Source organism: Camelus ferus, chromosome 10 (assembly GCF_009834535.1).
Source record: "Camelus ferus isolate YT-003-E chromosome 10, BCGSAC_Cfer_1.0, whole genome shotgun sequence".
NCBI lineage: Eukaryota > Metazoa > Chordata > Mammalia > Artiodactyla > Camelidae > Camelus > Camelus ferus.
Window position 1 is genome coordinate 7,651,148 of NC_045705.1, and position 27,088 is coordinate 7,678,235.

General features: G+C 35.7%; 1 protein-coding gene across 1 annotated transcript in view; it reads right to left on the minus strand.

Moving 5' to 3' along the window:
• Positions 1-548: 548 nt before the first annotated feature.
• CEP57 (centrosomal protein 57) overlaps positions 549-27,088 on the minus strand; it is a 40,262-nt gene continuing 13,722 nt past the window's right edge. Inside the window, exons 3-11 of the mRNA XM_006186506.2 lie at positions 18,709-18,888; positions 18,246-18,367; positions 15,603-15,719; positions 14,946-15,023; positions 12,034-12,141; positions 11,417-11,494; positions 4,683-4,921; positions 3,936-4,080; positions 549-2,260 (exon numbers count right to left, since the gene is read on the minus strand). Of these exons, the coding sequence (XP_006186568.1) occupies positions 2,027-2,260; positions 3,936-4,080; positions 4,683-4,921; positions 11,417-11,494; positions 12,034-12,141; positions 14,946-15,023; positions 15,603-15,719; positions 18,246-18,367; positions 18,709-18,888 (1,301 nt within the window). The 3' untranslated portion in view covers positions 549-2,026. The remainder of the gene's footprint in view (positions 2,261-3,935; positions 4,081-4,682; positions 4,922-11,416; positions 11,495-12,033; positions 12,142-14,945; positions 15,024-15,602; positions 15,720-18,245; positions 18,368-18,708; positions 18,889-27,088) is intronic.

Here is a 27,088-nt window from a genome sequence, read left to right on the forward strand (position 1 = left end):
AAAAAGAAAAAAGAAAAAGATAATCCACTGATTGTGCATGGAAGCTAGGGAGGGCAGTCAGCACTTTTTATATATTTATCTACACAAACAAAACTCTGAGTTGACAACTGTACGTTTTATAACCTTACCTGTGATACTGGCTGCGTAGGCGTCCTTTTTCCCTTTTCGATGAGAGATATAACACTTAGAGACCTATGTGGCTAAGTCAGAGCTCCTTAGCCTCCCGTCGCTGTCTGCTTACCCTCTGTTCTCACCTGCACAGCTCAGCTTTTGTGCACAGTGCTAGCCCACTGGTCACAGTCCCCCCATGTAGAGTGCAGACTCCTGCCTCCTTGTTTTTGCTCACTTCCTCTTGTTGACCAGGGACTGTTCTCCCTGGGGCTTATTCCTGTTCTCTCGAGTTTAGACGACATTTCCTCCTCGAGGAAGTAAGCCCTGTTGCACTCCCTTCTCAGCCATGCCCCACCTCCTTCTGTGCCACCACAGCACTGTGCACGTGCCACCACCACACTGTACTGAAATGCATGATTCAGATGGCTACGGCCGACTTGTAAACACACCTTTTTTACTAAGTTAGAAAAGTGTACAGGCAAGCAAAAGTGTAGATGCAATTTCAGGAAATTCACAAATACCCCCAAATCTAAGAACACTTAGTTAAGCACTCTGTAGACAATTAATTCAGTAGGACACCTAACAAGCTTAGTGCCCAGGCAGCCACAATTCATGCTGGCTGTCTAGATAAAATCCGAGAACTCCACGTCAATCCCAGGGGAGGCATAAAAAGGAATCTCTTTACAATCTAGTTAACACGTTCATTAGTACTTCTAGAGTTTCTTATCATATCCATGATAGAATTCAGTCTTGTTGGGCCTCGTTTCTACATCAGCATGAGAAAGGCAAGTAAATTATGTATTACACACCACATGTTCTTAATGTTTCTCAACATATGTTAATGTCCTATTTAAAAATGCATTTTTTGAGAGATTACAACAAATAAAGCCTTTATTAACAGGCTGTTAAGGAAAATTTCAGTGTTTCCTCAAAAAAGCTGCTTTATTGATTTCAGTAGCAAATTTGTAAAAACTTAACATGTCGATCTATTCAAACTTATGCTTTACATTAACATAATGACCATTGCATGTGTAGTTATTACTGCACTCACACTGTACATCAATAAAAGTAAATATCCAAGGGGTTCTTCTACGTTTTAAGATTAAAAACCTTAATGCCCTGAACTGAATAGCATGATTACAAACAGGTATTATTTAAAAATACAAATGTATTTGCTTTACATCTCCCATTCTCTCTTCATTCCAAAACCTCATTTACTTTATTAACATTTTGTTTATACTTTAAAAAATGCTTTTGTAATTTTCAGTTAACTGATTTAAAATGAATGCTTGAGTCCTTAAAAAAACTTTGATGGTAGATTAATGTCAACATAAGTGTATTTAATACTGATGAATGTTTGAAATGTCAAAAAGCAAAACAAAACAATCCTCTTAAATATGTATAAATATTTAAATATAGAAAACCTCCATCAATTGTCAAAGTATATTTAATGGTTGTACTGGAAAGGAGAAATGGGCAATCCATGCCAGGGGAAGATGGAAGATTTAAAAATGAGACTTTTCAAACATTGCCTGTGAGACAGCCTCATGTTTTGATCATTTCAACCTAATTTTACTTAGCTATGTAGAACTACTTCAAAAAATCACACCCACAAGTAAAAAATTGGTAATTTGTTTACAAAGTGCATATTTCAGTACAGTAAATTCATCTCAAACAAAGGAACAGAGTATGTGTGGCTTCTTAGCCTTTAAAACTACCCTGGTTTCCATGTAGATGGTTTAACATCTAGTTGTGATACGTTAGCACAAGAAGCCTGTGTAATGAAGCTTGGGCCCCTTAACACTTGCTATTAATTAATCCCAACATAAGTGAGTATGAGACCTGGAAAGTACATTGTCAACATCTGATGGATGAGGTACAAATTATCTGAATAAAATTTATGGCCTGGTACCAGTCAGTACTCCCAACACAAACTATTGCTCTGTAGTGAACTCTGTATGGTTTGCATGTCCTTCAGTAACTGAAGATTTTTCCTACTTTTTTCTCCAGGTCTCGGTTTGGCAAAGTCCTTCTTATTTGTGGTCCCCGTGGTTGTAGAAGAACGGCTGCTGCTGTTTCCCTCTTCACCAAGAGTCTTTCTGGTGGGTCTTGATTCCCTCCTCTGCTTCTCCATCTTTTGTTTCTCCAGCTACACCAAATATCGAGGTAGGGAAAAAAGGAAAAACTAATGACAGCATATTCTTCTGAAAACTGGTACTTTAAACTATCATCCTAACTAAAGGGCATGTAATGTATTCTGGGTTTATTTTTTTAAAGGCTTCAATAATCTATTGCACTAGTTATTTAGCACTCAGTGTTTAAAATACACAGTGACGTAAAAACATGTAATCAGGAGTAAACACGTCGGTTCTGGTGCTGTGTGTGAAGTTAAGGCAGTGTGGCCAAAGTGCAGAACAGGGTGAGGGGGAAACACGGGGGTCTGGAGGAGAGTCTTTCATGGAGAAGGCAAAAAGTCTGAAACGGGAAATGAAAGAGGATAGATTTGAACAAATGAAGGAGGAGAAAGGCATTCTAGAAACGAGTCTGAGCAGACAAAGCAGCACATTCCAGACGGATGAAGGGATATAATGGCTATGTATTAATACTATGAAAGGATTTTTAATTTTATTTTACTATTTTTAGAATAATTTAGTTTCAAATAGGGGACTTTATTTTTACTTTAGCTGCTGGCACGTGGGTGTTCCATTAGCATAAAGTTAAATCTAACCTACAGGAAACAAACTAGATCAGTACCCCCACAGGAATCATTTGCTTGTATTTATTTATTTTTTCCTAAGATGTGAATTTTAGAAAAAATGCTTTAAAAGCTGAGGTTTTGGAATTGAAAAGACCCAAGGTTGCATCACACCTCTGCCATTTACCAGTGAGCAGGCAGTATGTCCTCCATCAAGTTACATAATTTCACAGTAGGATATGCCTACCTGCTAGGAATTTTAGCCCCCGTCTCCTCATCTATAAAATGATACATATACTCACTTCATAAGCTTTCCATGAAAATTGAGATGACATATTCCAAGCACTCAGCATTATGCCTATTACACAGCAACCAGCTGATAAATGTCAGTGAAACCTGTTCTGCTACCTGTCTTCTCCATTTCAGTCAGCTGCACCATCATCCTCTCCCTGCCTGTGATCAATCCAGCACCAAGTAACCCTGATTATTTCTACCCCAAAACTCACCTCAAATCTGTCCACTTCTCCCCAGCTGCCACCCCCAAAGACCTCGGATAAAGAAAAGCTGAAATGGCCTAGTTCGTCTCTCCGCCTCTATCCTTTCTCCACCCTCCTCCCAGCAGTCATAGTAATCTCTTAACATCAGTCTCTCCGGATGAAAGCCCTTGGTGGATACTAAACAAACAGTTGTTTTATTAATTTAATGTAATCAGTAATATAAATATAACTAAAGATTTTTTTTAACATATTTATATCTGATTTATTCCTTTAGAAATTAAGAATTTCTAGGTGCTTTTAAAGACTTGGGTAAACTTAGAACCATTTAAATTCATCACAGATGTTAAAGTCTGTTCACATAAGAATACTAAATATACTCAATACTTGGAAGATGTATCTTAGATGATGAAATCTACTCTAAGAGATTAAAACACTGTCTTAGCCTGCTTAGCGCCAATTCTCAATAATTAATGAACTGAATTAAGAAGGTCTACAGTAAGGAAATAGTTCCTGCAGTGTTCTATCTATGACACACAATGTCAGCACTTAATATATTTGAAGAAACTTTTTTTTTAATTGGTTTATTCTTGTTTTTTTAATCATTAGAAAGGAGTAAAGGAAAATGGCGTTACCTGGGCTTGATATTTTCGAACCTTTGTTATCTGATTGGCTTTTGCCTCCATCCTTCCCACTAATGTCTCCAGTTCACACTCTAGGTTGTCTTTTAGTTCAGCGGTTGGTGATTCTTGGATAAGTTTTGCAAGCTGTTGGTGATCACTGTGTAAAAAACAGAAGGAGGGCTTTAGTAAGCTTCCCATGTTACCTGGTTAAGTCCACTACATCTCACTCAGCATGGGACCACTGCTCTGTGCATTAAGAAGAGACTCAATTTTTTAAACAGAGCAAAAATGTCCATATTATTAGTGATAGTTTAAAAGTTCAAAAAGGCACTGGAAGCAAATGCAAAAAGAGTTCTTCATTTCAAAGAGCTAATGATCTGTATTTCTACCTCCCTGACAAGAGCATTACACATGCAGAAAAGCAATGTCTAGAGAAGGATCTTGTTCTTCACTCGTGTCCTAACTTATCAGTCAAGTGTAGCTAAACTCAATGTCTATCAAACTCTCAAACAAGGAAATAAAACTTAAATGTAAACCTTGGTCTTCAAAACATTTAACAGTAACAGAAAAAGGAGACATTTCACCCAGAACAGCTGTATTTGTTAAAGTCCTAGCAACCTGTTCAGTGGTTGGTGCGAGGATTGTGTTCAACAAATATTTCTTGAAATATTGAAATATGAGATAGAACAAAGTCACTAAGAAGTGAAAATGAGGTTTTAGAACTAAACGCAATTAAAAAGCCAAAAAACTGAAACTCACAAGCTCATCTGCCCAAACTCATCTTGCAAAGTCTGTAAGACTTCTGCCAGCTCTTCATCAATGCTGCTAGAGGAGGGAGGTGTCACTGACTTCTTGCTTTTAATGCTTCGTGAACATACTTGCTTTGCCAAAGGAACACTGCTGACTACCCGATCATTGCACAGGACTTTACTGTGTTGCTTCATTAGATGCAAGACATGCTGAACATTAGCTACCACGGCATGGCTGGGGCTGGTGGACTAAAGAAAAATGAAAATTAGTGACTGAAGCCACATCCTCTAGAAATGTTTTCTTTTTATCTCCTCACATGGGTAAAAAGACCCTCTCTTCCCCGACAACCAAAGCCCATGACACAAACCTCCTAGTCTATAGTAAATCAGTTACCAAGTCCCACAGACTTAACCTATATTTCTGATCTGCCTCTTAGTCTCCTCCCTCCTGTCATTCACTTGGCTTATGCATCCATCTCTATTAGCAATGGAGGAACATCCTAACTGTCCCCCTGCTCCCAGTCTGTTCCTTCTCTAACTCCACAGTGCTATCAGCTATCCTTCTAAAATATTACTCTGATCATGTTGTTCTCCTATTTGAAATTCTCTGATGTTAAGCCCACTGACTCTGATCTCCAAGCTCCTCGGCACAGAAAACAAGGCCCTGTATCACTGACCTGCAACTTCTACTCCTTGGCCTCATGTCCCACTGTTTCCTAATTGCTTGCCATCATTTGAATAAACTATATTTGCGAGTGCCATTTCTTTTGAGTGCCAATTCTTACACCATTTTTAAAAACCAATTCAAATATATGATTTATAAAGAGCTTCTTAAAACCTCCAGGTAAAATTAATTGGTCCTTCTCAGATCGCCTACAGCAGTTATGTCTGTCTCAGCATTTATCATATTATGATTGTATCTGCATGTCTATTTCACCTACTAAATAGTGTATGTGCTTCCAGGTGGTAGGGACTGTTACTGTATTCACGTCTCTATCCTCAAATAGTAAGAGGCACTAAGTTCATGGCTGTCACACAACACGAAAATCCTCGTAGCCTTCTCAAAATTTCTGTTTTTGTTTTAAACACTAAACAATAATCTCAATGTGCTATTTCAATTTACAAACACATGGCTGGGCCAACTTGGCTCCACAAGCATCAGCCAGACAGACAGTTTAAAATGCAGATTCCTAGGCAGCATCCAAAACTCAACCAGCGTGTTGTCAAGGCTTAGAAATGTTTATTTAAAAGTCCGCCAGTTGACTCTGATCAGCTAGGTTGATCAGCTAGGTTTGCAAAGGCCACTCTGCTAAGCTAAACTGATGCTCTTTGTATCCTAGTTTTTGTTGTTAGGTAGCAAACTGAGTCCAGCAATATATACACAGAGAAGTACACACCACAACCAAGTGGGGTATACTCCAGGAATGCAAGGCTAGTTCAGTATTTGAAAACCAGTCAATGTAATAATACAGCATATCAGCAAGGTAAAAAAGAAAAATCACATAACCATATCATTTGATGAAGAAAAGCATGTGAAAAAATCCAATACCAATTAAGGGTATCAACTTTCAGCAAAGTAGGAACAGAGAGAAATTTCCTAAGTCGACAAAGAGCATGGGCAAGAAACCTACAGCTAACATCATACTTATTGGTGAAAGACTGATGCTTTCCCCTGAAGATCAGAAAAAAGGCAAGGATGTTCACTCCTACCACTCTTATAATATAGGAAACCCTAGCCAGTGCAGAAAGGCCAGAAAGGAAATAAAAGGCACACAAATTAAAAGGAAGAAATAAAATTATCCCTATTTACAGAGGACATGATTCTTTACACAGAAAAGCAATTCAAAAAATAATTCTGAGGGCTAATAAGTGAATCTGGCAAAGTCATGGAACGTAAGATCAACATACATAACCGAAATACACTAGCAATGATCATGCAGAGACTGAAATTAAAACTCAACAAAATTTACAACTGCTCAAAAAATGTGAATATAAAGCCAATAAAACAGGTTTAGGACTAATATGATGAAAACCACAAAACACTGATGAAGGAAATCAAAGAGCTAAATAAGACACACAATTCTCATGGGCTGAAAGACTCAACACAACAAGGATGTCAATTCTCCCAAACTGATAGGCATAATACAATTCCTATCAAAACTTCAGCAAGACTTTTCTTGGAAACAGAGAAATTTATTCTAAAATTCATGCAGAAAGGCAAAGGAACTAGAAGTGCTAAAAGAATTTTGAGAAAGAATAAAGTAGGAGAAATAATCACTCTTCCCAATGTTGAGACTTGCCATATAAAACTACAGTCATCAAGGCAGTGTACTGGCAAACAGGTGCACGCATACATCAATGGAAGAGAATGAAAAATAAACCTTGACTTAATAAGCCTCATACTGTAAACAAAAAATTATTTCAAGTAGATCACAGATTTAAATGTAAAATATAAAAGTATAAAAAACACAGATGAAAATGTAAGAGAGACTTGAGAGGATGTACATCTAGGCAGAGTCCTTAGACATGACACCAAAAGCATGATCCACAAAAACAAACAAACAAACAAAAATAAATTAACTGGATTTTGCCAAAACGTAAAGCTTCTGCTTTGTGAAAGAGTTTAAGAGCATAAAAAGGAAACGCCGAAGACTGGGAGGATACATTTGCAAACCACATATCTGACACATGACTTGTGTGTAAAATACATAAAGAACTCTCAAAACCTAATAGTAAAAACAAACAAACAAACCAATTCAATTTAAAAAGGGCAAGATACACAGACATTTCACTAGAGGATATACAACAAATAAGTACATGAAAAGGAAGTTCAAACACCATTAGTCATAAGGAACAATTTAAAACCATAGTGAGGTATCACAACATACCTATCAGAACAATAAATTAAGTGACAATACTAAGTGTTGCTGAGAATGTGGAAAAACTGTATCTTTCATACACTGCTACAGAGAATATAAAATGTTAGAGCCACTCAAAAACAGCTGGGTAGTTTCTTTAAAGACTAAACATACACTTACCATATAATCTAGCAATCAATTTCCTGGGAATTTATCCCAGAGAAATGAAAAGGTGTGCCCACACAAAAAGCTGTACACAAATGTTCATATTGGTTTTATATGTAAATGCCAAAACTGGAAACAACCCAAATATCCTTCAACAAGTGAATCATTAAATTGTGGTACATCCACACCAGGAATAGTACTCAGTAACAGAAAGGAAAAACTATGGTTACATAGAACAAGTTTGATGGATCTCAAGGGAATTATGCTGTGCGAAATCAATTTTGAAAGGTGACATACTGCATGATACCATTTATTTAACATTGTGAAATTACAGATGTGGTCTGGTGGTGGTGCCACAGATCTACATGTGATAAAATTGCAGTGACGTATCTGCACATGTGCTCACGTGCATACAGGAGCACATGTAAAACTAGAGAAACCTGAATAAGGTCTGTGGATCGTACCAATGCTAATCTGGTTTTGATACTGTACTAGATATATGTTACTACTGGGGTAAACTGGGTGAAGGGTACACAGGATCTTTCTGTATTTTTTCAACTTGGTATGAATCTATATAATCTTTTCAAAATAAAAAAGCTAATCCATGTTTCCACCTAGATAATTGAAACTCATTTACATTTAAATGGTTTAGATATACATTCTCCTTTGCAAGTACATTGTCATCAATACAAACTTGATTATCAAAAACCAAATTCACCTGCCTCAGTAACTTTAAATGCTTATATACATGGTATTCATTTTAAAGTGCGAATGAATGGGGAATCACTATTTTGCCCATAACTTTTAGTATGTATTCACTATACTAATTGCCTACAAATAAATTTTCAACAAACAGTATATAGTTTTTGAAATTCTTTTTTCTATTGTTTTTCTGATTGTATTAAGATAACTTTGCTGAATCTAATAATAAAAAAACTGGAACTTGTATTTTGTCTTTTAGGTTTCATTTTTCCTAGTAATTCATTTTGATTGCATTTTACAAATGTACTGGTTTATGTCAATGTATAGTTAAAAATAAAAACTGGTTCTCCACCATAGATAAGTTTGAGAAACACTCAGATGACAGCACATTCTTAGCTGTTTGAATAGTATTTCACAAAAAGTACAAATTACAACTGCAAAAGAAGAGCTTAGGTTGAAAAGCCCTGTCTTTGAACCTGTGAACCTGTCCTGTTCAACCTCTGTATCAATGACTACAGTGAGAATTACCAAACATAGGCAATTAAATCTGAGGATAACACAAATGTAATAGAAGACTGAACTAGATTCTAATCTAATGTGGGACAGACTGAATCTGTTCCTATAGTGCTTCATTGGATTAAAAATTCTGTATAAAAAAAATCAGCTCCACAAGTATAGGACCTAGAGCAGCTGATGCAAAGATTCAGGAAAAGATCTGTGACTTCAGTTGACTCCACAACTGCTGAGTGAAAGGGATGCTGTGGCTTCCCAGTAACATTAATGTGATGCTAGGCTGAATTAACAGACTATCCAGAACATGACCAAGGGTCTGTTCTGCGTTAGTCACACCACATTTAGAGGGCTATATTCAATTTAGGGAGAAAGAGTAATGAAGTGGTAAAGAAACTCATAAACCACATCTTATGTTGAAGAAAAAACAGTTATTTGTAACTAGAATAAGGAGATAAGAATAGAAATAAAGCTATCTTCAAAAGTTTCTAAACTTCCTATAGTCGAGGGTTCATTTCTTCTATTGGATCCCTGAGAGCAGAAAACAGACCAATGAATAGAATTTACAGTGAAAGACTTCATCTCACTTAAGACCTTTCAAATAAAGCCATCCAGTAATGTGAAGGGCTGTTTGAGGTATAATAAGGTTTCATCAGTAGATGTGTCTGCACAGAGCACACAAGCGTTACTCTGGATGTTTACACAATGAAAACACTGGGCAGGGAAGGGCACTAAGTGGGCCCCAAATCTAACTGAATGTTAAATGGAGACTGGGGACCAGGTAAAAATACGTTCTCCGCCCTGCACTCAGAAGGTTCTGATCTAGTAGAATAGTGGTGGGGCTTCGTAATCTCATTTCCAAATGCACAGTCAGTAATTCTGATGTCCTTTGAGAAACTCTGTTTCCAGTGCAACTCAAAGATTCTATGGCAAAGTAAAACCAAATGGCTCCACAGTTAGAAGCAAGAGATAAAAGAAATAACAAAGGTCAAAAGATGGTCTGCAATCCAAAAGATTAAATTTAGGGTAAAGGACAGCATGGAGCCAATGGCAAAACGTTTTAAAGTGATTTGTGCCTCATCACATCTACAAAGGGCAAATGGGAGCCAGGAAATAGTTCATTCCCCAAGCTTTCACTGAGGATTTACTGTGGGATTAAAATAAAGAAAGAAATAAAATTAAAGCCTCTCAAACTCACAATCTAGATGGGGATTCAAGGCATCTACGCATGTAACAACTAGCAACACAATCATTAATGAAAAGTGGTATAAGCTAACACACATAAGCACTTACTAGAAATCACTTAAAAAACCAGAAACAGAGTTAACCATATGATCCAGCAATCCCACTCCTGAGCATATATCCTGAAAAGACAACAAAACAAAACAAAACAAAACAAAACAAAACAAAACAAAACAAAACCCTCTAATTCGAAAAGGTAAGTGCACCCCAATGTTCACAGCAGCACTATTTACAACAGTCAAGACGTGGAAACTACCCAAGTGCCCATCAGCAGATGACTGGTTTAAGGCAATGTGGTATACAGATGCTGGTATGCTACTCAGCCATAAAAAAGAATAAATAATACCATTTACAGCAACATGGAAGTGAAGTAAGACAGACAGAGAAAGGCAAATACCATAACAGTATCACTTACATGTGGAATCTAAAAAAAAATGATACAAGTGAACTTATTTACAAAACAGAAACAGACACACAGACATAGAAAACAAATTTATAGTTACCAAAGAGGAAAGAAGTGAGGGGAAGGGAAAAATTAGGAGTTTAGTGGGACTGGTAGATACAAACTATTATATAGAAAAAGATAAATAAAAAAGGTCCTACTGTATAGCACAGGGAACTATATTCAAGTAACTTGTAATAACCTACAATGACAAAGAATATGTCTAACTGAATCATGATGCTCTACACCAGAAACAAACAGAACACTGTAAATCAGCTATACTTCAATTGAAAAAAAAAAAAGCACATACTAAAAAAAAAAAAAAAAAACTCATCTAGAAAAAAAAATCACCCAGTACTTGCTGACACTTGACAAAATGATCTCTATATTTTTAAGCATTAAAGGAACTTAGGATTCAAGTCTATGTATGACTTCTTCTTGGAGAATGAATCCTATTAAGTAATATGTACATGTCATTTAAATATCCATTACCTAATTACAAATCAACGGGGCTCTCAATAAAAATGCAAGGTTACAAATATACTGTTTCCTACAGTCCCTAGATCCTACCTGCAACCACACCTTCTCCAAGCCAGGATGTCTGCTTTTGTTCATAACTTCCCTGCTTTAAAGTGTCCTCCTAGTCTCTTCCCTGCTCCCTCAACCCCATAAAACTTTCCTCCATCTCATTCTCACATAATTACAATTCATATTGGTAAAGAAGCAGGAAAATGTTACCACCATTTATAGGTATAAAGGCAGATGAGTGGACTTAATTCAAAGCTCTAGGTTGTATAAAAAAAATCCTGAGTTCAACCAACTCACCTTTCCAGCTACAAATGGCATATCACCCAAGCATAATCTATAATGTGGTTGTGCAGCAAAGTAGTTCTTAGAGCCTTTCTGAATGGAAAAGAAAGAAAAGCAATTATAGTCACATGATGATAAAAGCTGACTACACATGACTAAGCTGAAACTCCAGCTTACTGCTGGGCTACTGTCTCTACTGGCACTGGGATCTGGAGCTCCTAATAATACTCATCAACACGCATCCTAGTCTAGGAAAGGATATTAAAGAAAAATAGCACCTGTCAAAATAGCAGTTACAGTCTAAACAGAGAAGCAGTGCGTGTGTGTACGTATATCCACACACAAATTTTTAAGAACAAAAGGTAATCAACACAATACTGAATATTAATAACCAGTACCTGTGCAGTGCTACGTAGTTCTAAAATGCTTTCCTTTTTTTTTTTTTATTATCTCACTGTTAGGGTGAAAACTGACAAGTAGGTATTACTTACCCCCATTTTCCTAATGAAGAAACTGAGAATGTAAGAAATGTACTCAGTCAACGGTGAAGTACCACATGGTGTACAAGTGTTTTCACATAAACGACACCAAGTAATAATCAGCACTTTGACTTACTGGTTCTGTTTTCATACCTTTTCTGGTGGTTTTGACTTCTTTTTTTTAATTCTTTTTGGACTAGGAACAGATGAAGTAGCCTTATGTTCAAGGATAAGTCTGTTTGTTTCTAGACCAGTCTGCAACTAGGAAAAATGTGACAGCCTAAAGTTAATACTGTAGAAATAAAAGCTGACCCCAATTTGAGTTTGCTATGTAAAAGGCCTGTAAAAACCTACAGTAGTGTCAGATTAAAAAACACATCATAGCTGTGTGACTGTGTCTTGAACCAATCTGTCAACCTCTGTCAGATATTTTAAATCACTATCAGTCTTTTTATCTTGAAGTGCTGTGCTATATAATTTGTCCTTTCACAGCCTGAAACCCTTCAGCTCCATTATTTGAGGTTGGTCCTTAAATTATGTCTAATGAGTTAAATGCAACATTTCTAACTCCAAACCAATGTTTAATGTTTTGTTCTTTTCACAGACGGCATATACAACAGTGCCAGACACAAAGCAGCTGGAGAGTCTTCCTCGTTTAAAAATTCATACACTTATAATTAAAATGAACTAGAAATCTATGCCCAAAAGAACTGGAAAGAATGTCAGAAAATGTTATCAGGCCCTTTTCTCTAGAAGCTTAGTAACTACATTCATTTAATATGGTAGAAATTCCACAAGCAATTCTTAAGGATTTCAAACAAGGACTGTTGTTTTCCCTAAAGCAACTTTCAACTTTCCTTTAAAAATATAATCATACACATATACGTGTGTGTGTGTGTGAGTTTATTTGTCTAAAATAGTGGTTTCAAATCTGCCTATGTATCAAAATTGTCTGGAGTTTATGAGAAAAATTAAGATTGTCAGGTGCCTCTCCAGACCTCATGATTTTAAACATTCCAGGCTGGGGAAATTTGTATTTTAAAATTCTTCAGGAAATTAAGATGGAGCTCAAACACTCAGAACCAATGGATTAGTTGTAAGAAATACTGAGTTTATTCCTAATACTTACCATGATGATTGCATTCCTTGGGGATAGAATCTATTCAGTGACAAAGGAACACAGGGATTTCTACTCTCATGAATATCTACATTGCCACACGATGCTTTATACACAGTAAATCAAACATAGAATTCAATGAACATGAAATTACTACTGTGGAAGACCTATGAAGCCAATGAGTTTATTTGTTTATTTGTTTTTTGGGGGGTCATTAGGTTTATTTATTTATTTTTAATGGAGGTACTGAGGATTGAACCCAGGACCTTGTGCAAGCCAAGCATGCGCTCTACCACTGAGCTATATCCTCCCCGACAATGAGTTTAAATAGCATGTAAAATAAAAGATTTCTGAACTATTTTAATTTCCAGCTTACTTAGTTCTTCCCAGTAGTTGTCACATATTTGTGTGGCAGTTTTAACATTTTAAAGTACTTTCATTATCTTTTCTCTTGTTTCATCGCTCCAACATAAAGAAGATGTGAAATGAAGACCACTTTATCAGTGGTAAAACCCAAGCTCTGAATGGTTAACTTCTTGCCCAAGACTACACAAATTAGGGTTAGCTAGACTTGGAACCACATATCATTCCTGGCTGGTTCTTCCCCTACAGCAGTGTTCACTATCAGAATTCAAAACCTTTAGTGATATTATATTGTCAGTAATCACTGATTTGGTCTCCATTTTTTGACTGCTAAATACAAAAATACCATAAAGTAATTTTTTAATTCATAAAATAATGAACTTATTTAATTCTATATTTCATGTACAACAGAACTCACTACTACAATTTATATAAAGCACAACCCAAAAGTCTGCATGTTATAGGTTAGGCAATGGGACACAGTAAAAGTGGCCTACTTACCTTAAAGTGGAATGGACAGAGAAGTAATCTCAAAAATAAAACCACATGGCTATGTAACTCAGAAAGCACACAGAGGTAAAAAATACATACACATTGATCAGAAGGTAAATATTTGAGAAGGAAAATACGTTAAGTTCATAAATTTGGGGAAGCAGTGGAAGAAACAGACAAGAAAATAAAGATGAGATAGTAGACGTTACAGTCCTATGAGCACATGTGTGAAGTGAGCCCAGACACTGCTGACATCCGGCCACAGTCTGAACTGCAGAGCCTCCACTCCTAACGGTTTTTGGAATCTGGCCCTGATTCTTGTGTTAATATTATGAGAAAAGATACTTATAAATGATATAAAACTTAAAGACTTTGGAAAGGGGAGGGTAATATATGGGAGGTACTTAAATAAATAAGCTTATATGGGTAGAGACTTCAGTTATAAACAGAAGTATTTTATTTGGCCCGTAAGTAAGATTTACTAGGACAGAAATGCTGCTTATCTTCTAGAAATGCAGTTCTGGTTGGTACATACTCAGCATTTCTATGCATTCGCACTGCCTTACCTGTTCTACCTGGCGGCCACTGCAGAGGATAAAATCCTGGACTAGGAATGAGCAGAGCTCATCCTCCTTACATGGAAGCTTCTGTGATTTACTATGGGTCACCACCTACAGGGCAGCTCACTACTTCACCTTCTGTCCTGGAGTCTCGAGGCCACCAAAACACTCGGGAAGCGCTTATAAATAAGTAGGACACTGAACAAGGCCTTCCAACACCTCTGACAGTGACTGATGTGAGACGCTGCACATGACCGTGTATTGTACTGTGTATAGTCTCTAATATTTTTTAGTCCACGTTGACTTTTTAAATGCTGATCAAAAGCCCACAATGTGAAAAACCCTATAGAACTGCTCAACTTTTACTTTCTGAGTATAAAAATAAGTTTATAATTTTTCAGATTAACCTAAGTCTGCAAATTTATATACTGGGCCATTCTAAAGTATAAATAATCAAAGCAGCCCACACCTACATGTATTTACACAGAGCAGTATAAAATGTGAGGAGCCCGCCTGCGCACATTTCAGCTTACCTGGGCGGCCTTAGCTTGCATACGTTTCCTTTCCTGTTCCTCTTCACGGAGTTTTGCTTCCAACTCTTGCATTTTTTTCTAGTGATAAAAACATTAAAAGTGGTAATAGTAAAAAGAGTTTTAGTGTCTATTTGTAAATTTTTAATACAAGCAACAAATGATTTTAGCAGAGTAAATATAAGCTTGTGAGTTCACTCTATCATTCTATTTATTATGAGTCACTTGTGAGGTAGCTGAACAGAATTATGGGTAAAATCTATGGCCAGAGAACACAGCTCCGTATGAAGGCAGACAGGCTACACGGAAGCTGAAGCTGGAACGTTAGAGTCTCAGTGGTATTAAATACGTCCCAAGTGAATCAATTAAAACTAAAAGTAGTTCAGAGAACAACTTAAATCAAGTGATATAAGCCTTACGGATACTCAAAAACATTTAATCTGTCAACATTTTCAAAAAGAACTCCTTCCTCATGTACCTTAAGATTGTAAAAGGTGGACATTCTCTCCAAATTTACATTTCTTCCTTTAAAAAAATTCCTATATGTTTCTTTGCTACAAGGTCACTATTCTTCCTATAAAATATCCAGAATTATAAAATGATCAATTTCACAAAAGAACCAATATTATGCACTGATAAGTAAAACAGACATTCACTGACTTCTGCAAGGGCCTGCATCGTGGTAAGCTTGTTATACTCCTGTTCAAGGAGGTCCAATTTTTCAAGTTGGTTTTGAACATGTGTTTGATCGTGTTGTCGTTCTCTTTCTAGGGAAACCTGGAAACAATATTAAATACAGCATGATAATTTGACAAAAAAAAAGAAAAACAACTAATACTGAGCATAGTATGCTGTATGCTGTTTGTCTGGCCTTTCACAGAGCTACGGAGATACCGCAAATGAGTTCTAGGAAAACAGTATTAAGACGAAGCCAAAAGAACATCAGTAAGTACAAGTGAAACCCTGTTCTTACTATATACTGCTGTTGTAACATTTGGTTCCCTGTAGCAAGGCTTGCTAACACTCCACGACAGCAGACATTTACCAGACATACAGGCTACACACAAATACTTAACAATTAATCTCTTAAATAGTTCATCTATTAATGAAGGGAGTAATTATTGTTTTGGTATCTATCATTTACACTTCTCTAAATTCTACGCAAAACATCCATCACTTTTTTTTTAGGTTTAGGGTCAAGGATTTGAAAATACTGCCACCTATCAGATTTCAGGATAGACACTCATAGGATAATCCATTACATCAGGATAAAAAGCGGAAATATGTTAGACTGAGGTCTACTGGTAAAAAAGGCAAGCGCTAAGCATGTGAACTTGTAAACAGTGTATCTTCGTGTACAAGTCTACAGCAATAGGTGTCATACTGACAGAAATTTGAATGACGAAGTAATATAAAGCTATAATTTTCTCAGGAATTTGTGTGAACTACTAATTTCTTCCTATTCACCTTAGTGGATAGTTACCACTCTTAAAAAATAAAGTTAAAAATTGGCACAAATCATATTTTATTTCCAGTACTGAAAGCATTCTTATTAAAAATGGGCTATTTAAAATTTCTTGATGAAAACAGGGCTTAATTCAAAGACATATACTATATATGTCTAATAGCTATATTAATCAAGATATCTCACTGTAGTCTTGTAAATGCTTCCTCACCTGAGAACTGGACTACCCCAATGACGACCACTGCCAGATTATTGTGTATATTTCATCATTTCAGTTATGTGGCAGACTCCCACCCCATCTATCACATAAAAGTGTTAGATAAACACAGAAATAATAATTACAGAGCAAGTTTGAAGACAAGAAAGGGAGTTTTCCAGATGCAAAATAGATAAAGAACTCAAAAGCAAATGAAAGAATACTGAAGCCAAATGTTACATGAGGCAGGACTGTAGCCTCAGCGTACAGGACATAGCAGGAACGTGACATAAATCTCAGGCAATGTACCATCTGCGTAATGCAAGAACCCCAAGCCAACAAACTACCATAAATGAGGGCCAAAACCAGGCAAACCCATCAAGCCTCAGCAAAGTCAAATCCACAGCACCGCCCACACAACTCTGAAGTACAGAATTCCCAAAACAACTCGAAAGAATATGAGCTACCAAACACACACACACACACACACACACACACACACACACACACACACACATAGTTCTCCTAAGAAAAAAAATCAGATCACTTTTAAGAGACTGGGAATTTTTACTGTTCAAAGAGATAAAAGGAAAGAATAAAAATCAAAGTAATGATACATTAAAATAACAAAAACAGGCAAACTGAAGAGGACCCAAATGGAAACAAAAAAAAAAACATGGTTACAAATAAACTCAATGGTACAGTAAAGAGACCTATAACACACACGAGAATTAATTACTGAAACATCCTCTTAAATACTGCTGTGCAATTATTCAAATACTTCTTTTAGGTCTAATATCTCCAACTGTGACTGAAAGCTGACTGAGGTAGAAAGCATTTAATTCCTTTCACACTGCACAGTATCTAGCAAAATGTTAAGCACACAAACATTCAACTTTTGCACGATAAAGTTAAGATGCCCAGAAACTGTGGTATTCATGATGAATTCCAATTCTAGATTCATAACAGGAAAGGGAGGTGTGTTTTAAAAAATATATTCGAGACTCATGTTGCAGATGTCCTCTGACAAATGTGTAGGTTACTTAAGTAAAAACACCTCAGGTGTGACACAGCAAAACATTTCTGTTAACATAACAATTGTAAAGAGTTTTTCAAATCCTGAAATGTGCTACCTACTGCAGTCTTTAAACAAATTCAAGAGGCAGAGAGGTACATAAGATGATTTATACTTTTTTTAATGTACACTCACAGAAGTTAACATAACTTGAAAAGGAGACTCAATTATACATACAGTATGTTTCCCATTTAAGTAAAACTCTACCAAATACAGCAGTAACAATGAAGACCCATCAAGTCTTCAGACATCATAAACGATCTGAAGCAGTTTCAGTCCTGGGCTGTTGTGCTGTGCAAAAGCAGAGGCTATCAAAGCTGCATGCAGAGGATGGCAGTGCGCCTAAGGGTCGTCCAAAAAGGAAACTCCCCTTAAAGCTTTGTTGAAAAAAGAAACCACATTTTTCTCAAAACTTCCACTAGCAGTTTTTCAAAATGAACTCTTTTAAGATAGAAGGCGAACGATTATTTGTAACAGTATCATCAGTCTTCATTGAGGAAAAAAGTCTTTATATCCATCCAGTTTTCTCCATAACTCACTTGAGAATGAATCTGTGAGGAAACGTACCTGTTTCTCTAATACAGAAGTCCTTTCCATTTCTGCATGTTTTATCATATTACGCATGTATTCCAGTTGTTTTTCTAAAAGATTACATTTATTTTCTGCAGCTAACAACTGAGATGTCAGTTCTAAAAAGAATACATACGAAAAGCAGAAATTAGCTTACTCAATAGATTTAACAAGCTGTTTAACATGAATTAAATCTACAGTATATATAACACTTTCCAGCAGCTCTGGAAGCCTTTTCAGATGACTGAAGTCATTCTCTTTCTGTATGTTAGTCCCATCTGCCTTGAATTTAGTCAGTACATATAACACAGGACATCAGCACTTGTTCCTCAAAATGCACCCCGGATACTGCACTTTGTAGTGCTCAAAGACACTGAGCACTAGGAAACACTAATGTGGAATTTCTTTGAGAGTAATTTTATACCACTCAGTCTTTCATTTCCTTCATAATTAAACAAACCTTGATTGTGTTTTGATTCCTCATTCTTTGAATTCTCCCTTTCTTGTATCTGTTCATCCAATACTTTTTTATATTCAATTGTCTCTTTAGACAAGGTTTTCACACTTTCTTCTGCCTGAATCCTTTCAAGTTCTAAACGTCGAATTTTATCTTGAAGATTCTTCAGAGCAGAAAATATAGCTGCCAAATACAAACATGGATAACTATAAGATAATTTTAAAAAGTTCACTGGAAAAGAATAAACTCATCCAAATAGAAAACTTGATGGGTAGGTCCAGTGAAGGATCACACTCTGGGAATACAATGTTAATTATTATCACATGATAATTATTTAAAAGAGATCCATTTTAAGACATCTTTTGAGCCTCTGAAATGTGCTAGATACTCAAGTAAAAAGCATACTGCTAAGGTAAAAACATTTTGAAGATTTTATAAAATTGTAGAAATATTGAGCTGATCATATAAAATTCATGAACTGTCCCAAAGTACAATATTTACTATCAGTCTTCTCTGTTTTACTAATAGGATCACATGCAGAATTCAAATGTAGAGATAAAAATAGATCAAGCACAAAAAGGATTTTTTTTTAATCTCCAGTTTTTTCATTATTTAGAAAAAAACCCTAAGCACTCTGCCCCTCAAAATTCCTGATTATAAAAGTAAGACATATTTGCTGTAGAGGGCACAGGAAAAATACAACAAAGAGAACAACTGATACTCCCACTACCAAGAGAAATGAACATCATTTTTGGTCATTTCTTTCAATCATTTTCTATATGTATAAAATAAATTGAGATCAAAATCGTTCTAAGTTTTGTTTTCCGTTTAGCATTATGGAACTGTAAGCATTCCCTCATGCAATCAGACAGACTTAAAAGATTATTTCCCTGTGATCTATTAGGAATTGAAAAACTAAGTTTTTGGATTAAAGACTTTTAAAATAGCTCTTGAACAGAGTAAAGTATGTTCAAAACGGACTGCATCAATTAATCCTTTCATCAGAAGTGTATGTCTTAGTTGGGGAGGGTACAACTCAAGTGGAAGAGTGCTTGCTTAGTATGCATGAGATCCTGGTTCAATCTCCGGTACTATAAACAAACAAACAAACAAACGAATGAATAAATAACCCCCCCAAAGGAATATGTCTTTGCCAATACAGACCATTATTAATTACAGTATCTCCACCATTCTGATTAGGAAACCCATGGTACTCTGTTTATTTTATTTTGCATCTCTATTAAAAGTTTAAATATTTTTGTATATATTATTGACTATCTTTTGATTTCTTTGCCCATTTTTCTGTAAGAAAAAGTTCCCCCCTCTTCCATTTTATTATTTGTGTTTAATTCTGGTTTTGATGTTGTTAGTTTTGATATAAAGATGTTCTGATTTTCATAGTTACATCTAATAACCTTTCCCCAAAAGTTCTTTGTTTATATACGAAGATGTTCTTCTGCAACCTCAAGATTAGATAAACTTTGTACTTTTCCATTTACCTCTTTAAGTCAAGTAAAAGGTATTTCTGTATTGAAGGAACGACTTTAAATGGCATCTTTATTATAACCAGATCTGTACATACACCTACACGTACAGATGTAATTATTACACACACATACCAAGACAGTTTCAGGACTTTTACTCTAGTTTTATTAATATTATGCCAGTAATTTAATTATTAAAACTTTATAATATAAATATCAATACTGCTAGTCTCTCACATTATATAAATCTTTAAAACATTTCAAAATTATTCTTATCAATTAAATATTCAGAATCACTTTGCCTAAACAATGATTTAAATGAAACTTCACGTAAATTATAAATAGGTAGGAAAAATCGCCTTCTTTTAAACATTGAGCCTTCTCACTCAAAGCAAGGCACACATTCTCATTTATTAACACAATTCATTCATTGGTCAAGTTTTTCAGACATGACAGGCTCCAAATAGGAGACTGATACGTTTTATAATATAGCCAGCTTATTCTTACTGGAATGCAATGAGACTGCAATCTAATTAGAAATAACACAGACATGAAACGCACATACACACATTCTGAAAACGCGACTGAAAAGACTGTTAAGAATGGGAAGAGAGCCCAGACATAGATTAGTATTTAAAGGAACAATAATTCTTTGATATAACTGGAATAATCAGATAAGAAATATCATAGAAAAAGAGAAAATAAATGCCATTCAATATCAATTGAGTTTTTTTTGCCTCTTTTGAACCACTGAGTATTTATTAAAATAAAACTGTAATACTATAATACTAAACACTTCTTTCATTCCTTCATTAAATAATGCCTAATAGTATATGATCTTGCTAGTATTTTATTTTTGCATTTACAGTTATTACAGCAATTGGCTGGAACAACCCGTTTTTGTTCAGTATGTCAGCAACTGTGGTATTGCAGGGATGAGCTGGATTAACAAAAAGACCCAGGTTGGGGTACATGCTTTCTTTTTCTGTACTCCAGAACAGCTAATTGGAAATCATTTGTTTAAACATTTCTCAAAACTTAGTCCCTAAAACTACTTGGGGCAAGAACCTTACTGAGACTTAGATAACTTAAAAAAATTTTTTTCTCGTCACCTCCCACCCCCGCCATTTCTATGTTTAAAAATATTTTATTTGTATAAGCTTAAGGTGTATAACATGATGGGTTGATTTACATACATTGTGAAATTAACAGTAAGTTAACATACACATCTCATATACATATAATAAAAAAAGGAATTTCTTCTTGTGATGAGAACTCTTAGGATCTACTTTCTTGACAACTTTCTTATACGTTATACAGCAATGTTAACTATTGTTAATTATTTTCATTCTTTTCTTGCTCAATAATGAAACTATTTAAGACATATTAATTTCCTTCCAAGTACTGAAATCCATAAGCTTAAGTATCTAAAGTTTCACCATCCCCCCCATCGAAAAAAGAAATCACTGAATAAACACACATTAAGCAGAATTCCGGGGAAAAAACAGGAATAAAAAGGAAAAACACCCATAATCCTATCATCTCAGTATAATAATTATAAACATTATGTTGAAGTCCCTTTGGATTTTTCTATGCTTTTGTTAGTGAAATTACCTCTTTACTAAGTTGACATCATACTTATTCAAATATGAGTATTTCTCCATGACAACCTATAAATACACCTCTAGAATTCCAACCTTAAACATACTTGTTATGACTATGAACTTTCTATTCCACAAATAGTTCTGGACCAGTTCTACACTTCCTATTTTTATAGCCCTTTCATCTGTTATTAGTTGACAGGGTGAGACCATCCTTAGAGTGAAACCTTCCAGTAGAAGAAAAAACTCAGTTCTCACACACATTATTCTTTAAGTGACATTCACAACACTAAGGGTTTCCACTGGGTAACAGCACAGCTCTGTTTATGCAAGTCTTCACGTCCGCTCCTGGCAGAGCACACAGAAACAGGCCTAGACCAGCTTCCCGGAGGTGACTTCTCTACCACAGCCTCTTTCCCAGGCTCCTCTTCTCCAATTAGACTTCCAAAGGAAGCACTATTCCAGAAGCACCTCACACAGGCCTAAAGCTTTTGTCTCCAGTCTCTTCTTAGATTTAACATCCCAACTTCTCCCCTACTGTACCCCAATATCTAAGGCTTATATCTAATTCCAGGACTCCTCATAGTGTCCCTGAGGTTTTTGGCTTTGAATTCATTTTACTTCTGGTACCGAGGTATTTCCTCTTCTTGCTTTTAAGCTGAGTATTATTTAATGTTGTTTACTGTCATGTGAAACTGCTGACATTTGCCTATGATACTGTTCTGACAGTAATATTGTCATCCACCCTTTTTATTTGTTGTGTTCCTAACATGTCTTTGCCCACCTTTTACTTTTAATCTGTGTCACTTTGTTTCAGGTTTGGCTTAAAAGGCATATATTGACTTTTGAGGTTTTCTCTTTTCTTTTTTAAACATAATCACGTCTGTCATCATACCTGATAAATGTCACTCTATTTTTCTCATTGTGTTTTATGCTAATTTTGCTTCCTTGACTTTTTCTTTATTATTTTATTTTACTATATGAAGTGTAGCATACATCTTTGGAATTGTTTGCCTGGCTTATATACCTCTCTCCCTGGTATTTCCTGTTTCCTCAGCATGGCTATAACTCTAACTGATGTGTTCCTTTAGTTCCCTCTCACAAATCTGGCCACAGCTGACAGACCCACAGGGGAAGGTCTCTCTTCTTTGGATTTTTGGACTTTGGTCCAAAAAGTTGAAGCCAAAATTAGTTCAATTTAAAACTCAAGCTGTCAGTAGCTGAGTGGAAAAAGCTGGTCTGTGGCTAGCCAAGAGAAAAAACCGATGTAGAGAAGCACTCGCCATGTTCGAGTCCCTGGTTTCTAAGGTTCTTAAAGGCCACCTGCATATCTGCCCTTCTGTTCTTGGTTATTCAATCCTCCCTTGCAAGTATGTAAACCAGAAAGATTCCTCCTTGCCGAAGCTAGTTCAGATTGGGACTTTCTATCACTTGTAGCTAAGTTTTCATTAACTGCTCTTTGCTTTCTAAACTTTTATTAAACAAACTAGTACCATAAAGATACAAATTGATTTTATCCTAACAATGGCTAATATATGTTTAAAAATCTGTACTTCAATTAAATATAAACACATAAGTACATAAGAACACACATCCTTCAATGCATTTTCTATGTCAAAATGAGATTTTATATGAAAGTTTACGTAAAAACTATGGCAAACTTCTACTTCATCACCTTATTTTTTAGTTTTTTTTAAGTTGGAGATTTTTTGATACAAATGATTGAATAATCTCCCTTATACTACCATTTTAAGAGTTACACTTGGCATAGCTTTTCAGTTTTATATTTAGTTTTCATACAAACAGGCCTACTTTATTGAGTTAAAAAACATTCTAGGTGATCAAATGATGGATCTAAAGCCTTTTTTTCCCTTAGAAAAACTAAGAGTGAGCTTTTTCTTGCTTTTTCTTCCCTCCTGTTGCCCTAATATCTATGAGGACATGCACCACTGCATCATTTATGTTCAAATTACCACATTACCTAGGAAGATCTTTGAGTGAAAAATATTTTATGTAGAAATGAACAATAAAAAATTTGGAGATTTTTAACCTCATATATTGGGAAGATAAAACAGTGGGAAATATATTTATAGAATAAGAAGCAAATTCAAATACTAAAAGATGGAAAAAAGTGACACAGTGAAATATAAAAATGCTGTACATTTTTTTTTAAATTTCAGAACTTCCATAGCAAACACTAGATTTAAAATTTTTATCCTCCTTACCCAGAGTATCCCTGAATGTACACTTCAAAATTAAATATGTTCTGGTTAGTTAAATATGAAAGTGTAAAATGCTTCCGGAAAACTTAAGAGACAGATACTGAGTTTTCCCTTAAACTTCATCATCTCTGAAATGAGACCTCTGTAGGGAGAATAGACAACCTATTATTCATAACTGAAACTCCCATACCACATACTATGTGTGGCACATCACTGGCACCCAAATATTTCAATAAACATATCTAGTCTCCATAATTATGAAAATATCAATTAGAAAACAAATGGTGGCAATCCCTAACTCTTTATCTAGCAAAATTAAACCTCATCTTAGTAATTTATAATTTATTCTTTGCCTAACAGTCAGTGGTTCCTAACTTTACTGTATCTTCTGTACTACTTGGAGAGCTTCAAAAAATCCCAATGCCCAGAACATACCCCCATACAAAACACACACACACACACACACACACACACACACACACACACGCAAGAATATCTGGCAGGGATCCAAGAAGATCCTCAGGTGATTCTAATGTGCAAAGTTTGAAAACTTTCTAGTAACAGCTAGAAGCACTGAAAGAATGGAAGACTTTATTTACTTCTCAACTCATTCATTCATTCAGGAGACTACGGCACTTGGGGAACATTAAGCCTAGGAGATAACCAGTTAACATCTTGTTAACAACCAAGTTGGGTCTATTTGTTATTTGGAATATTTCTATCACTAAAGTAGCAGTACAAGTTTGTTGTAGATTAAAGGAGGAAACAAAACAGACCACTAGTACATATGTTTGATTTCCCTAGTATTTTCCTGTTTTGGTAGTCCTCTACCCTGCTGACTATTCCCACCTTTTAGCTCACTGTCTAAACAATGCATTTCTCTCTGCGGAAACCCTTCCACACTTGTAGGGTTTCATCTACTACTCGATCCCTGTTGAGGCCTGAGTTCATTACTGCAGTTTTCTTTTACACTTCATTTTTATTTTCATTTGCTTACTATTTGTCTCCACTTAACTCATGGGCATCTCAAATTTGAGGTGGCCAAAACTATATTTATTAGCTTTCCTTAAAATGTTCCATTTTTCCTGTCATCTGTCTTAATCACACCATCATTCATCCACATTAGAAACCCTGAACTCAAAAGATTTCTCCATCTTCTTCATTGCCCACATCAAAATATGCGTAAATCTCTCCTTAATCAGTCTCCTGTTCTCTATCCCAACTAGCATAGCTTCAGTTTAGACTAACTTCTGACCTAACTTTCAGTTCAACAAACATGTATAGAGCACATATGATGTGCAAGGCACTCTGCAAGATGCAGGAGAGAACATAAAAGTCATTAAGACAATCCCTGCTTTCAAGGAGCTATTGTCTAGATTCTGGAAACAGAAGCTACTATCTACTCTTCCTACGTGGAAAAATATTTACATAAACAAGAAGCTACTCTGGATGTATTCTTATCCCTTATTATTGGTTCTCGGAGCGTGGGGCATGGCCCCATGGGGACGTGGGGGCTCATTACCAGGCTCTGTGAGAGCAACACTATTTTCATCATCCTACTATGACTTCAGTTACTCTTTTCACTATGTTGACGTTTGCAGTGATGATGCAAGAGCAATGTTGGGTCAAACTGCTAATTTTAGCACAAAACAAGGCAGTGGCACTAAAATATAATTTTGGCCCCACACTCTTCACTGCCACACACTCCCAGTAAGAAAAAACAAAGCCACTTGCTTGTTGTCCTTGGTGAAACAGTAAAAATCATTAAATTTCAAAACTTGAGTACACATCTTCTTAATAATAATCGACAAAATGGAAAGGCTGCATCTGTAAAGAACATACCGAAGGACAAGAGCGTTGATGAAAAGCACTTGTACAAAGGTTTGAACTGTGAGCTGAACCAAAACCATTCCCTTTAAAGGAACATCATTCTTACTTGAGAGAATTTCTGCTAGACTATGACTATTCACTGATGACTATGACTTTTTAGTAATCACTTTCTAGAAAATAATGAGCTTGTCTTGACTTTCTCAAATGACATTAAGACTTTAAAGATCTGACAGTAATTGTTGCCAATGACACAATTAATTAAAATTCTTTAAAAAAAAAAGTTATCTGTTCCATGAGCTTTATAGCATTCCAATATAATGATTTTGTTCTATTGAGAACAGTGGTATTAACAGATGGAGTTTTTTTGATATTGTATAGTGAAGTATGTCAAATTCTAGAAGTGTATAAGTCAATACAAATAAAAACCATGCATGAGTAAAAACTTTTCAAGGTTCAAAACAAAGGGATTTCAGTGGTCTAGCACTCAAAAAAAAAAAAAAAAGTTTAGAGATCTGAACCTTGACTCACTTCTTTTGAAATGTTCTCTGTGTTACTAACTGATAAAGTTGTTTTGTATGACTAGGGCACTGAATCCTGCTGCACAAGTCTGTCTAGTGTAAAGAACGCGTTTTATGGTGAATATCTTGACTGGCTGAGCAGGCACAAAGTGTGTGACCAACTCCAAATAAAACCTTATCTCTGAGTCTTATGTGGGCTTTCTTGGGCAGAAACAATGCATGCATGTTGTACAGTTTATTGTTGAAGGAAGAAGTGTGTTTTGTGTGGCCTCCATGAGAAACAATCTTGGAAGCCTTTATCTGGATTTCTCCAGATTCCACTGGAATAAACCACAGTTCTAATTACAACTGCTTCTGAATCTTAAGTCCTTCTAGACAATCTGCAATCATATAGGTGGTCCTGAAGTTCCAGAGTATGAAAAACTCCCTAATGTTTTCAGATTTCACATTGCAACTAAACTGTAAGAAACTACATCTGCCAAGTTGTGACGTAATATCAAAGAACAGCCACAAGTTGTTGGAAAGGCTATTAAAATTTTACTCCTTTTCCAACTGCATATCTGTGTAAGGCCAGATTTTCTTCCCCACATACTTCAATCAAAACAACTTACCACAAATGGAATGCAAAAGTAGATACGAAACTCAAGGTGTCTTCTATGAAGCCAGAAATAAGTGATTTACAAAGTGTAAAATAAAACAATGTTTTTCTTTGTAGTCTGTTTTGTAAA